This window comes from Crinia signifera, chromosome 5 (assembly GCF_055691185.1).
Source record: "Crinia signifera chromosome 5, ASM5569118v1, whole genome shotgun sequence".
NCBI classification, from domain to species: domain Eukaryota; kingdom Metazoa; phylum Chordata; class Amphibia; order Anura; family Myobatrachidae; genus Crinia; species Crinia signifera.
Genome location: NC_139221.1, coordinates 296484261 through 296500292, shown reverse-complemented (window position 1 = coordinate 296500292; position 16032 = coordinate 296484261). Strand labels below are relative to the sequence as shown.

Here is a 16032-nt window from a genome sequence, read left to right as displayed (position 1 = left end):
TGATAAGGATATATCCAAAATTCTTTTTTCCGACACTTCTGAACTAGCATTCGATGTTGACAATCCGGAAGAAATTTATAATGACCTCTTGAAATTGAACAAAAGGTTAGTGGAACTCAAATTACACGGGTTAACACTTTCACTGTACCACAAAGACAAAATTTTACCCAGGGGATTTCGCATCAAAAATCAACCCACCATTGGGCGTGGAAATGCAGAATTCTGCAAACAATGGTGCATGATCCTTAACCAGTGCAGTATGGATCTAATGGTACTAGTTGTGCAACAAGTTAATACCGAAATTGAAGGGATTAAGTCTGATATTATTGACTGTGAGAAAGCAGGGCTTGAGACACTGAGAGCTGACGAAGGTGGGGCCTGGTTGACTAAAATCAGTGAGGGTGTTGACAAATTTAAGACCGAACTATTGGCCTTCAAGAAGACCAAATACAAAAAAGTCAGGGAAGATTATAAAGAGCTAAGGGTATATCCCTGGCTTAATTCACAAAATCCCAGACGACCGTGGCGACCGACTGAGGGGCAGAGGAAACGTGGTGGTGGGAGGGAGTATACAGACGTTGACTCTCACACCTCCCAAAGCGACTCCGATCAGCCCTCAAGGGGTGGCAGATGCCCTTTTTTTCGGGAACGTGTGCACACCCGCAGCCGCAACCGCAAAGGAGGGGACCTACCAAACGAGGGGGTAGGAGACACAAGGGGAAGAGGGGCCAATCCCAAACCCCGGAAATAGTGGTCTTCAATCTATCCCAATATAAACCTACCACTGTGGAGATGGCGGTTCTATCGAAAGGTTTAACTTTTGTACAGACATATTCGCCCAAACCCATTGATGTAGATGTCGAATTATACAAATTTCAGAGGAAACTGAATATTATTGATTTTTTCAAGAAACATCCCACAGAGAGTGGATGTGAGAGAGGTCCTTTTAGGGGTACCAGTGTGTTTGACCCCCCAACCACCAATCCTTCCATCGACACATTTTTCAGATTGGTAAAGAATGACGTTATACAAAACAAGGTCAAATTTGTACGTTCTAATCTATCCAAAAGTGAAACTCAGGCAATACGTTCTCTCCATGACAACACCAATATAATCATCCGCCCCGCTGACAAAGGCGGGGGCATTGTATTGTTGGATAAAGAGATGTATGTAACTGAGGTCATGAGGCAGTTAAATGACAGAGACTGCTATAAACGTTTGACATTTGATCCAACGTCATCATATAAACGTGAGATTGATGCAGTGATTGGGATGGGTTTGTCGAACCGGTGGATCAATGAGGACACGAGTAGATTCCTGACACAGGATTTCCCCAAGGTACCTCTGATCTACATACTCCCCAAAAATCATAAAAGCCTGGTGGCCCCCCCAGGTAGGCCCATCATCTCGGCCAGGGGGTCACTAGGACAACCATTGTCTCAGTATGTAGATTACCACCTTCAGCCGGTGGTGACAAACACTCCATATTTTATACGAGACACCACCGATTTCCTTCTGAAACTACGACAAATTGGGGTACCTCCGCCTAACAGCCTTCTGGTAACTATGGACGTCAGCAGCTTGTACACCAACATCTCTAATGATGATGGTACAGCTGCTGTACGATCCATCCTGATTGAAAGCCCCCATTACACGGGTCCACCGGTCGACTTCCTCATTTTGTTAATGAATTTAATTTTGCATAAAAATTATTTTTTATTTAACAATGCGTTTTATTTACAGTTATCTGGGACAGCGATGGGGTCCAATATGGCCCCATCATACGCTAATTTATTTATGTTCTGTTATGAACGAGATCACATCATGTCACATCCAGTTTTTTCCCATTACATCATTTTTTACTGCCGATTTATTGATGACTTATTTTTTATCTGGACTGGCACTAGTGATCTACTGGAAGATTTTGTGAGCTACTTGAACCACATACCGGGACGCATACGTTTTACCCACAATTGGCATCCAACTACCATGGACTTCCTTGATGTCACGGTGACAGCCATGAGTGCCAAATATGCGACTAGGGTATTTACGAAAAAAAACGGATAAAAATACCCTACTAGCTTACTCGAGCTTCCACCCTGCCCCACTAAAGAAGGGTCTTCCCTTCTCTCAGCTAATACGGGTCTCCAGGATAACCTCAGAGAAGGAGGAGTTACTGAGGGATTTGCAACTGATGGCATCTAAATTCCTCGCAAGAGGATATGATAAAAGGGAAGTTGATGCAGCAGTGGAGAAGTGTATGGCATTGGACAGGGAACAGCTGTTACAACAGAAAGGCAGCTCTAAGTCCAAAGAAACTAACAGGGTCGTCTTTCCAACTACCTACTCCACCGTATCAAACACCCTGAAATCTGCGATCACCAAGCATTGGCACATCATCAATACTGATCCTGTGATTGGACCAGAATGCACCCAATTGCCCCTTTTCAGTTATAAACGCAGTCCTAACCTCAAACAGAGGATTTCCTATTCCGACATTAGCCCTTCCTCGAACATCAGCACCACATGGCTACGTAGACCGGCTGGATCCTACAAATGCACGGGATGTGCTAATTGCCCGTTTGTGACGACAGGATCACAGTTTCTGAATCCTTCGAATGGAACGCAGTTCAAAATCTTCCACCGCTTGAACTGCGAATCCAGATTTGTAATATATGCTATCACATGCCCCTGTGGCAAAATATACATAGGGAAGACCATCCGAATGGTTAAGGAGCGTATCTCTATGCATAGGTCTTCAATAAAAAAGGCCTTTGTGGGGATTGATGCGGGTACCCCGCCTGTGGCCCGACACTATCGAGAAGCTGGACATTCCTTAAGGGATTTCACCTATATGGCGGTGGATCACATCCCACCCCTTAGAAGAGGAGGGGATAGGCATAAACTGCTGTTACAACGGGAATGCCAATGGATCCGTAAATTGGGTTCATTATCCCCAGGCGGCCTAAATGAGGAATTCCCTCTCTCTGCATTCCTTTGAAGATTTGCCCAGTCTGTCGATCCTTATGTCGATTTTTTATGTCGATTTTTTTATGCCGACTCTTCATGTCGACTTTTTGCCATCCTTTGACATATGTTTGATATTCTTTGATTTATTGTCTATGTTTATCTGTGGTGCTTACATTGTTCATTGTGTCTACCACCAATCGAGTCTATGGGACACTCTATTTTCTATATTTCTACTTTCACTGTATATATAATTCTGAGCACACTGAGTCATTTTGGGCAACCCTTATGGCCAAACTGATGCATGGTCTTGCTGGTCAATTTTTCCCGATTTTTGTTATGAATTGTTACTGGGCACGCCATCATTGGCTTGATTATATTCAATTTGACTAAAGGGACTTAGCCTCTGGATATATCCTGATGAACCCCAATCCTGACATTGTGGCACGGATGTGACACATGACAGGGTACAGGGGGACCGGGGTGGGAGGCTAGGTTTACCGTTTATGCCCACTTCTAAGTTCCACAGTGATATCCGCTGAAGTCCAGCCTTACCAGCCCGCTATCCCCGAGAATATCTGGCCCTGGGACTGTTGCTGTAATAAGCACTCTGCCCAGAGGCAGCAGATAATACGTGGGACGTGGAGGCCTATTATTGTTTGGCTGGGGCGGAGTTTGGTTACCTAGGCAGCAGGAGGTAACGCAATGGCGATGTTCTGGAACGCGCTGACGCTACGTGATGACGTCATCACGCTCAGTGACGCGGCCGCGCCAGACACGCTGGTACTGAGAGGTCTGAACACTGTATGACTCGCGCTTGGAGGTGTGTTGCATAGGAGCGAGCAGATTGGCTCCTTAACACGGAAGCTCCTTATATGGAGTTCCGGCCAGCTGATCATGACGGAGGTAAGGCCCTGGGGCTGCACGTATGACTCATTAGGCACTGGTGTTCTCAATGAATTGGTGATTGTTATTGCTACATATACTGGCTGGGAGCACTTGTTCATTGTGGGTCAGTCCAGGATGAAGGCTGGATAAGCCGAAACGGGGCTCGTTGACTGCCACTTTACTGGTGACTATGTTATTTTACCCTGAAACCCATGCCTAACTTCATGTTATCAGTTGCAATCCCAGTATGTGTTTGAATCACTTTCCATGAAGTAAAAAACTCTTTTTTTGAACCTGGAGTGCTGCCTTACATATCCGACTTGGGTATTAAGTTTCTCTATTATCTACATGGCTGGCACCCGCTTGTGACTCTCTAACAATCCTTATTGAGTGCGTATCCCACCAAGTTTTCCTATATATATATATATATATATATATATATATATATATATATATATATATATATATATATATATATATATATATATATATATATATATATATACAAAATAAAATGTTTTAAACTGCATTAAGGCATATTAGCTCTAGGGGTCTAGTGTGCACCCCACCCGAGTTTCTTTTTTCTTGTTTGTCATATGTAATGTAAGAGGGCAACCAGACAGAACAAAAAGTGCCATTACATGAAACATGTGAGACACAGCAGGTGCATGGTGAAATGAAAGGCCACACCAGCATCCAATCTGCATCATCCAGGAACAATGCTAACCAGGATCCACAGCATCAAACCAATACCCTGCATTTCAAGATTGAGAATTACAGATTTTAGTACCCTTTGCATGGGAATGAATAGAGTTAGCACACAGGAAGTGGCCCACCAGAGCAAAGGCCAAGATTTGGGGCCAAACCACAGACAAAGTCATTAAGGTGACACCACAATTTCCTCCACCCTCTTTTCCCCTTGGTTGGTGGGGACTTGGGGGCAGCAGGTTTTCGGCCTCTTCGGACGGTGGCCTGAGGAGGCTTGGCTGCTGAGGAAGGTGGTGGTGCAGCTTGGGGTGGAATAGCAGATGGATTTGCTGCTTGGCCCACCATAAGTGCCCCGGTGGTGGCAAGTTTCACCAGAATGTCATTCTAGCGGCTGGTTTGCTGGGCCAGGTTGTTAATGGCAGCCGCCAGAATGTCATTTTGGCGGCTGGACTGCTCCCACATATTTGTCATGGCAGCCACCACATTTTCCATCAATGCCACCGGAAGCTCATGACGGACCCCAGTCTCCACCCCTTGCTGCAAGATGGTAGTAAGCAGCTGGCTTCCAATAGGATCCGCCGTCTTTTGGGGAGCTTGTGGGAGTGCCGATGGTAGAGGCTGCTGTAGTGGTGGTAATAAATATGAATGTTGGGGTGAATCTGGACTGTCCACCTCAGCTATGGGAAAAAAAACATTGTCAGCATCACATCAATAAACAATGTATGTTACCATCTACAATGCAGTTTCCACATTTATCTGATATCTCAGCAGCAAAAACCTCCGCCGGGAGCTCACTATACATATTAGATACCCCCTGATCTCTACCTTATTGATGACATCTTATGCGGGGTACACACCAGGACGACCCGCTCACGATGCACATCGTGAGCGGGTCGTCAGTGTCTCGTCCGACCCGCTCACGATGACGCGGGGGGGCACGACCCGCTCACGATGTGCACCGTGAGCGGGTCCGATCCGATGGCGACCCGCACCCGGCTGTATGGTCGTCATTGAGATCCTACCTGCAGCAGGTAGGATCTCAATAACGACCGACCGACCCGCGGGACCGCGCATCGGATCGGTATCGGTCCACACCAGGTCAGAAAAGGGCCCAATCAGCACACAATCTACATCCAATTGATCGGAATTGGATCTAGATTGTGGGGATCGGGCCCTAGTCGTCCTGGTGTGTACCCAGCATAAGGCAGAGGACTCCAGGGGGTAAACTCCAGGTTGGAGGGCATAGGCCCACTCCCGGTGGACATGCTGTGAGCGTACCGTTCAGTCATCTTCCTCTTAATGCCCGATTTGAAATCCTGCCACCTAAAAAAACATGACAACAATGTTTAGTAACTACATATCTCAAGCCCTCTGCTACTGCACAGCATTAGTACTGATAATTTATCATGGTATGTATCTGTATACGTTTGCAGCCCACACATTTCTGTATCCATTATAAAGCATCACACTATCACATACTTAACTCTATTGAAGGCTAATGGCAACAACATACGTCATTCTGTTTTTTTTAGAGGATTATTATGACAGATTTGTCTGCGACTAAATTTTTTACCCACAATTATGGATGAACCATCACATACTTCACATGACCTCAAATGTGGCCCTAACCTCACCTCACCCCAATGGTGCAGGTATCACCTATATACTGTATGTAGCTTATGACAGATGGTTTACTGTTAATACATTTTTCAAAAAGCAATTCACCTCATGTCAAGCACTCCCCTCTATGATGGTGTTCACATGTGTCATTGAAGTTTCAAACTATCTACAAACACACCATTATATTAAATGCTATAAACAAATTTACCATATTGACACAAATAAGTATATATCACACTTGCCTTTTCCTCACAGACTTCACATCCCTCTGCAGTGGTGCCACCTTATTGACTTCATCTGTAATTTGATCCCAAATCTTGTTCTTCGCAGAGGCCGTCAGCCTCTTGACGGTTAACTCTATCCATTCCCGTGCTCGGGGGGACCAAAAATCTATAATTCTCGCTCCTGAAATGTAGGGCGTTTTTTTTTTGTTGGCTGGGATCCTGGCTAGCACGCTTCCTAAATGATACACCCCGTTACCTGGTGCAACCAGTCACCGCAACCTTGCACCTGCTGGGTCTCAGATGTTCCAAGAAAATGGCACATCTTGTTCTGCCTGGTTGCTTGGCCATGCTTGAGGCTCAGAACATAAGTATGGAGTAAGTAACACGACACCACAATCAGCCTCTATGTTCTGCTATGGCATTGTAAGCATAGGCTTCGTGTATGTGGCTGCGTGCATTACTGTGACATAAACAATTGATTACACATGTCAAACGACAATTTTCCAACAAGTATAAGAAAACAGAACGCACACTACATGTGTAAGCATGTGTACGCACATGTAGATTATACAGGGTTGCTAACATTACAACGCATACATACTGTTAATACAGAATGGATTAATAAAGTTTATACCAAATAAGAGTGTTTTCAACAAATCAGAGAACACCAAAAGTTACTGTATATATGGAGCTGCAATTAATAGCTGCACCATTGGCAAGATCAAGAAATATAGAGATTATGATACAGCGCTCGGGTATTTACTGAATTTATTCCAATATTAAAAGAAATGAATTACAAATTATATACAATACATTACATATGAGAATTCTCAAAATGAAAAAAATTATGATAAAACTGTATTTAAAAAAAGGATGATTTCAGCTAGCAATCGATGTTGGGGCAAAAAGTGAATATTTTTGGTCCAAATCAACACCAGGATGTATAGTTACCATATATTATGGATGATCTTAATGGGAGTGGGTTTTCAGAGTCCCGGAGATTTCCCAGTGGCGGATTCCCGAATGTCACACGATTGGTGGAATGATAAGGCAGTCCTTAAGGTACGGCTGGTACCAAATGTATTGGCTGCGGATTTCAGGGGATCCAAGGTGGTATGTACAACAAAACTGGTCCGGGTATGGTGTCCTCTGGAATTCCAAGGTGTTAAGATGGAACTGGGTGTGAGATGGATGGCTCTCCAATAAAGTGCTAGAGCAGGATGCAGTGGCTCAACGCGTTTCGGCGTGTTTACACTCCTTCATCAGGATGTCTTCCGCTAGGGCTGTGCCATTTTCCCTGAGGGAGCTGGTGGCATTGGTAAGGGTGAAGAACCAGCATCTGGGGCCCATGGGCCCTTATATTTCCAACATGGATAAGCGTCGGGCGTATAATGCTGTCCAGCGCCAAATCCGCGACCGAACCGGGGTCCGGCGAACGGTCGGACAACTAGAGAGAAGGTGGTCCGACCTCCTGAGACAGCCGTAGTTACTCGCGAGGATCCACCGTTATGTGCACAGATGTATGTATTGTGCTAATCTTTGGAAAATTTTCCAGTTTTTTTTAAAATGTGTATGGGTATAGGTGTATGTGTATAGGTTAATTATAGGTTTTTTTTTTTGGTGAGGCAAAATTGACACTTTATAATAGCCTGTATTTTGTAATTCATTCATCATTTAATAAATGTTTGTGGCATATATTTAGAATTGCATATAATTGTTTGACCAACATTCTTATTTCAGCATGCACAAGGGCACGGCAGAGAGCCTGAGCGGCTCAGGAGGCCGACCAGGGGGAGGAAGAGGAGGCTCAGGAGGCAAAGCAGGAGAAGGAAGAGGAGGCTCAGAAGTCGGAGCAGGAGGAGGAATAGGAGACTCAGGAGTCCGTACAGGAGGAGGAACAGGAGGATGAAGATGGCCAGCAGGAGGAGGCAGCAGCATCTACATATGGCCACAACATTAGCCCCTCCACTACCAGCAGCCACTCCTTAAACCCTGTCCACTCCCCGGCCTCTGTCCATTCCCCATCCTCTGTCCTCTCCCCAGCCTCTGTCCACTCCTCTACCTCCACCCACTCCCCAGCCTCCTTCCACTCCTCTGTGTACACCCTCTCCTCTTCCTCCACCCACTCCCCAGCCTCCTTCCACTCCTCGCCCAACACCCACTCCTCTGCCTCCATACATTCCCCACCACCCCCTTTCCAACCACCCTACTACTCGTCACCACCCACCCCAACCCCTACAAATCCCCACCACACCCAACAACCTTCACCTCTACTCCCATCCCTGCATCATCCCTCATGACACCCCCATCCCCAACCCAGCAGGAGAAATTTGAGGACACAGTGGCCCAGCTGACGGGGACTATAATCTTTATGGCCATACTACTTCGCCTAACACATGGCCACAATTAAAAATTTATTTTCACTCTATTTTTGTTTGAAAATAAAAGTTTGTCAAAAGTTAGAGGTTTTATGTGGTTTCTATAGTTACATGTTAGAGTGTTTCATAGTGCCTGTGGACATAGGTAAATGTTAGATAAATATGTAATTTAAAGTGAAGTTTAAGGAATTAATGTTTTGGGCATGTGTGGGTTGTAGGGGTAAATTACACATGATTGTTAGTTGTGGGTCCAGTAAAACATCACACATATCATTAGTGTAGCAACACATTTAAATAAATACCCACCCCCCCCAAAAAAAAACCACTAATACACATAGGTGTAAACATTTCTACATTAGTACACATTAAATAGATATGTAATTAGGATTAAATTGTAGTAAATTTAAGGGAGACAAATGAGGTAATCATAAGCAAATCAAACATGACACTTAGGATAATTGGAAAAGTGATAGAAGCCAACTTCAAAGGGATTTCCCTTTGAAGTTGCCTTCTACCAATTTTCTCATTAGCAGATCAATTGCTGGTCCAGACAAGCGACGCGTACGCTCCCGTGCTCGGGCGTACGCCACCGCTTCTGATCGGAGCTGCGTTCTGTCTTCGATCGTTAAGGCTGTGAACTGTCGGTGCACGGTCGCGTACGCTCATATGCACACCACTCCCCGTTGTCGGGTGCTGACTCCGTCCGAACGCGGATGTGCTGTGGGCGGAATCACGCTCGCAAGAACGTATGTGGGATGTGCTCGGACGGACCGTACGCACGGCGGTCCGACCGAACCAACCAGAATAGGAGCCATAGTTACTACAGTTTAGTAAATTACCATCTAACATTTCTTATAATGGAAAATCATCTCCGGCTATTGTTTAATGTGTCCGATGCTATTTCAGACTGACAGCCAGTTCAGGTGGATTGATAATTGGAAGCTTTGGTACACAAAATGGGCTCCTGAGGAACCGAAGGAGAAGTACGCCTGTGTCTATATGGATGAGGACATGCAGTGGAAGACATCACATTGTGATGAGAGTTATGCTTCAGTATGTAAGCAATCCAACGGTAAGATGCTAAGAACCCATTCAACATTTTCTCTGCAATCAGACAAACTAATCTAATTACATTATTTGTGTAGCCTAGATTACAGTCTTTCATTTCTACTGTCTGCAAAAACATTTGAAATTGTTTACCTCAGTTAACTATGAATGTGGACATAATACAAAAGAAGCTGTGACTGTATGCAAAATGTCAAATTGTATTCAGTGCTTTTCTCAGTCAAACAGAAAGTTATGGTATAGAGCAGGGGTGGCAAACCCGCGGCTCTGTAGCCACATGCAGCATAAGTCAGTCACACAGTAGAGTGAGTCATCACTGAGGGTGACTGAGAGACCGTGGACGGGCGTCCAGTCACCTGGGCAGCAGCACCTGTGCAGAGAGAGCTCTCCTGAGTTCCAGCCAGGGCCGGCAACAGAAATCTTGGGGCCCGGTACATGGACATCTAAGGGCCCCCTCCCCCCAAAAACCCTCTTCACGTGTGTGTGTGTGTGTATATGTGTGTATGTATGTGTCTAGATTTTTTTTTCTACAAACTACTTCTGATAGATAGATAGATAGATAGATAGATAGATAGATAGATAGATAGATAGATAGATGAAGGTGGAGTAGGCATTAAGCAGGTTCTCTGGACCTTTTTCCTGCAAATCTTCTCCTCACGCTCTTCTGTTAAGCCCGCCCCTTTTTTTCTGTACTGTCTATTATTTCCTGGAGAAGGAAACCCTGGCTTCTCATTGGTGGGCGGCGGCCATCTTTTTGTAGTCTGTATGGGGGCAGCCATCTTCTTTTAGCTCCTGCTACATGCTCCACAGCATACAGGAGCAGAGCCATCCTCTGCTTATCCTGGCTTCTGCAGCTAGATGGCAAATACCAGATGACAGGTAACCGGGGCCGGGGGGAGAGGAGAGAGGGTGATTGCTCTGCATGTTTGTTGTCTGCTCCAAGCCAGCCGTGGACCAGACAGCATAATAAAAAAAATGGAGTGCATTTTTTTGTACCCCGTGATCATGGGGCCCCTCCGAGCCTTGGGGCCCGGGTCAGATGTCCCCCTTCACACCTCCCTTGTAGCCAGGCCTGGTCCCAGCCCTGGTCCTCCTCCTCCTCACTTTTTCCTGTATGTGTGTCCGGGCAGCCTACTGATAAGCAGTAGTATTACCAGTGGTGGGCTGCGCAGGGGGGCATTGTGACATCGGGACTAAGTAAAATCCGGACCCGGACATGACCCCGGAACACCGGCCCGGAATCAAACTCTGCATTCCAGAGCTTGTAGGGTCTGGTCTGGGATGTGGCTTGTCCGATGTCTCTGATAGCTTTCACCAAGGACATGGGGAAGGGGAGATTACAGCCGCCCCATGTGGTCAGGACCGTTCCGGTTTTGCTACATGCCCGGCCCATACAGGGAGGCTTTATTAATTTCCTCCTCCTCTCCCTGGTGACAGCCCAAGTTGCCCCTTGCTCCTTTTCATGTGCCTGACAATGGCCAACTGAGCCCAGCTTAGCTTCTCTCCCTGGGCCTGCAGGGAAGAGAGCTCAGCATCAAATGAAGACTGATGCAGCCTGCAATGAAACAGAGGAAAAATCCCCAGCCATACAAGAGCCTGAACACGTACAGTAGGTTAAAAATGCATGGCCTTATAATATTAAAATATATTTGGGGCATATGTGGGGGGTTAAGGTATAGAATACATAATGACTGTGTGTGGGTGAGAGGGGAGAGGCCGGTGGGGTTAATAGGTATATACAGTAGTATATAAGGGGTGTGGGGGAGGGTGGTAGGCATTAATGTATATAATGGGTGTTAGGGGGAGGTAATGGGTATGTATTATATAAGAGGATATGGTGTGTGAGGGGGTGATAGGTACTGTATTCTGTATATGGGGTTTGTAAATGAGGAGGCATTCATCAAGTATAAAGAATCAAACAAAACTTGTAAAGAAGTAATCAAAGTAGCTAAAAGGGAAAATGAAGAGCGAATAGCCACAGAAAGCAAAACTAACCCCAAGAAGTTTTTCAAGTACATAAACAGTAAGCAAATAATTAAAGAGAACATAGGCCCATTAACCGATATCAACGGTAGAAGTTTTTCAGAGGATAAAGGAAAAGCGGAACTGTGAAATAAGTTCTTCTTATCAGTGTTTACTAGGGGAGAGCAGATAGTGGAAAGCACAGATACCACAACTGGGACAAACAAGCCGGATCTCAATATGGATCTCTCGACCGATGATATAATTTTGAGGCTTAGCAAAATAAAAACTAACAAATCACCAGGGCCAGATGGGATAAATCCTAGGGTACTAATGGAATTAAGGGAGGAACTAGCGACCCCTCTATATTGCAATTTGTGAAAAATCGTTCCTGCCAGACAAATTTACTAGGCTTCTATGAGGATGTCAGCAAAAACCTTGATAATGGAAACGCAGTAGATGTGGTCTTCCTTGATTTTGCAAAAGCTTTCAGTAGCGCACGCAGGGGGGGTTTCTGAGTACCTAGAAACCCCCATAGGAGTCTAAGGAACCTAGCCTGAAAGCTGAGGGTCCCCTCTTTCCAAGGGTACAAGAATTTTAAAAATCGGCCCTCGGGAACTGGAGATATCTGACTTCAAAGCAGTGGTCCCCATCCAAGCCTGTTAATTGCTTTCCCAGTCAGATATTTCAAGTTCTGTCTGACTTAGAGTTTTTCTGAGGGTATATTCCGAAACTAGGACTCTCCCCCTTTGATGAACACTAGTATATTGTCTCTACTGTGCCCAGAACCAGAGATATCAGCCTTCCAGCAGCTGGTTACTGCTCCAGCTCCACACACATGTAGTTTTATATCCTTGTTGGCAGATTGCTCTGCCTCCTGAACTCTGATCCCTTAGTCACCAATACCATTTGGTAGGTGGGATTCTCTAGTTTTTAATTCCTTTAACATCTAAAAAAATCTATTTCCGGGAACTGGAGTCCTCTGCAGTCAAGCAAGCTGTCCTCCCACCAGAAAATTATGAATAATAAGCCCACTCCACTATACACCCCTCCTCTGCATATTAAACATCCTCTACCACCCTGGAAGTTATGTATCAGGGCCCCATTATTCAGCTCAATGCCCCCTTCCCCCACCATCTGTGCGGTAAAGGGGTAATTAGTGGAAATTACTGATCCAGGCCCTACATGCTGATCGGTTGATATAATACCCCCTACCACCCGCGGGACATCAAAGCTTCCCCGACCCCTACTGCTGGAGGATCGGTAGGGGCCCCAATACATTGCTATGCCCAGGGGTCTGCACTGCTGTTGATGCCCCTGTATGTATGTATGTATATATATATATATATATATATATATATATATGTATATGTGTGTGTGTGTGTGTGTGTATTATTTTTATTATTATTGTTATTTATATACATTTGGTCTATCTATAATACTTTAACAGACCCGGCATATACTGGGTCACCTAAGTATCCATCTCCGTGCTTTGCTCCGCCCCTCTGGAAACCCCCTTCTGAAAATCCTGCGTTTGCCCCTGGCTTTTGATACAGTACCACACAGGAGATTGATAAATAAAATGGAGGACCTGGGATTTGGGGCAAATATCTGTAGATGGGTAGTGAACTGGCTGTGTAATAGAGAACAAACTCCCTTATTCGGATCTGATCGCAGTACAAATTTGTTCTCAAAATGGGCAAAACCATGTGCACTGCAGGTGGGGCAGATGTAACATGTGCAGATAGTTAGATTTGTGTGAGTTATTTTGTTTCTGTGCAGTGAAAATACTGACTGCTTTATTTTTACACTGCAATTTATATTTCAGTTTCAACACACCCCACTCAAATGTAACTCTCTCTGCACATGTCACATCTGTCCTACCTACAGTGCACATGGTTTTGCCCATTTTGAGAACACATTTGTGCTGTGATCAGATCTGAATAAGGGCCAAAGAGTTGTTGTGAACAGTGCAGTATCAACTATGATACCAGTACTAAGTGGAGTGCCACAGGGTTCGGTACTGGGGCCCATCTTGTTTAACATATATATTAACGATATCGGCATGGGGATTCTCAGCAATGTATCCATCTTTGCTGATGACATAAAACTGGTTAGAGATATTAAATCAACAGAGGATGTGAACATACTTCAAAATGATCTTAACAAGATAGAAGAGTGGGCTAAAAAGTGGAAGATGAGGTTCAATGTGGATAAATGCAAGGTTATGCATCTCGGGAGATGTAACCAGTGTGCAAGTTACAACCTAAGCGGGGAGGCATTAGGTACTTCAGCACTTGAAAAGGATCTAGGAGTCCATATAGATAATAAGCTGGGGTGCAGTGTTCAATGTCACATTGCAACAAAAAAGGCCAACAGAATTCTAGCATGTATTAAAAGGGGCATGGAAACTAGGGACTCAAAAGTGATTATGCCACTGTACAAGGCATTGGTTAGACCTCACCTTGAATATGGAGTACAGTTCTGGGCCCCACACTATAAAAAGGACATCATATAATTGGAAAAAACTGCAAGAAAGGAATCTAGGATGCGAGGGCACGAATTTAGATTAGAGGTAAGAAAATTTTGTTCCCTCAAAAGAAAAAATTTCGGTACTTGTTTCCTAGCACGGCCACAATCGCGGCCATCGGGGGTAATTTTTAGTGGCCTGCGACGCGACCGACGCGATGCCCCCGATTTTTCCATTGAAATGCATTGAAAATAGTGAAAAATCGGGTCGGTCGCGTCGTGTGCACATAAAAATGCTTAAATGGACCAGACGCGATGCCCCCGATTTCCCCATAGGGAACAATGTTAAATGCCTCAATTTACCCGCGATGACCACGATTTCCCCGAGGAAACAATGTTAAATGGATCAATTTACCCAAATCAGCATAGGGAAGAATGGTAAATGGGCCAGAAACCCCCAAAAAAACCACAGAGCAGTGGAATGTCCCCCCAAAAGTAGTTGACGCCACCCCGCCATCAACGTGAACCCGAAGCGTGGCGAGCGCAGCGAGCCCGCGAGGGGCGGCGGTACGCGTCCTCCGACCTTTTCATGCCCTACTATCCACTAGGGCGTGGAGTGAGAATAGAATAGTGTGGCGAGCGCAGCGAGCCACCGAGCCCGAAGCGTGGCGAGTGCAGCGAGCCCCGCGAGGGGACGCGGATACCTTCACAGGTAAACGCGTCCCTTCGTGGGCTTCCCAGGTGTTCGCGTCACCATGGACACCTGGGAAGCCCGCGAGGGGACGCGTATAACTGTGAAGGTATCCGCGTCCCCTTGCGGGGCTCGCTGCGCTCGCCATGCTTCGGGCTCGGTGGCTCGCTGCGCTCGCCACACTATTCTATTCTCACTCCACGCCCTAGTGGATAGTAGAGCATGAAAAGGTCGGAGGACGCGTACCGCCACCCCTCGCGGGCTCGCTGCGCTCGCCACGCTTCGGGTTCACGTTGATGGCGGGGTGGCGTCAACTACTTTTGGGGGGACATTTCAATGTTCAGGGGTGTTTTTGGCCCATTTACTATTGTTCCTATGATAATTTGGCTAAATTGAGCCATTTCACATTGTTTCCTATGGGAAATCGTGGTCATCGCGGGTAAATTGAGGCATTTAACATTGTTCTCTATGGGGAAATCGCGGGCATCGCGTCTGGCCCATCGCACCCGATTTTTTAGCGGCCGCGATGCCCGCGATGGCCCCGATTTTACCCCCGATGACCGCGATTAAGATCGTTGTGGCCGTGCTAGGAAACAAGTACCAAAATTTCTTTATGGTCAGAGCAGTCAAACATTGGAACTCTCTTCCTGGAGAGGTGGTGTCATCAGATACAATAAATACGTTCAAAATAAGGTTGGACAAGCATTTATTGGATAAAAACATCCAAGGGTACTAATAAGAACCATATTCTGTCTTTTACAATGGATAAGCTATTAAAACGTAGGTTGAACTCGATGGACGCAAGTCTTTATTCAGCCTTATCTACTATGTAACTACTGTATGTAACAGTGATAGGTATATGGTACTGTGTATTTGGGGTGTATGGGGGGGTGAGAGGTATATAGTACATAAGAGGTGTGTGTAGGGTGGGTGTTAGGCATTTATGTATATATGGGGTGTTGGTTGGGGGTGATTGACATATACCTATATAAGGGGTGTGTGTGTGGGGGTGAAAAGTATATAATATATAAAGGATGAATAGTAGGTACTTGTGTATTAT

General features: G+C 45.5%; 1 protein-coding gene across 1 annotated transcript in view; it reads left to right on the top strand.

The window, feature by feature from the left end:
• LOC146081226 (macrophage mannose receptor 1-like) overlaps positions 1-16032 on the top strand; it is a 282981-nt gene that overhangs the window by 216131 nt on the left and 50818 nt on the right. The window contains exon 20 of the mRNA XM_083189331.1: positions 9692-9857. Within this exon, the coding sequence (XP_083045457.1) occupies positions 9692-9857 (166 nt within the window). The remainder of the gene's footprint in view (positions 1-9691; positions 9858-16032) is intronic.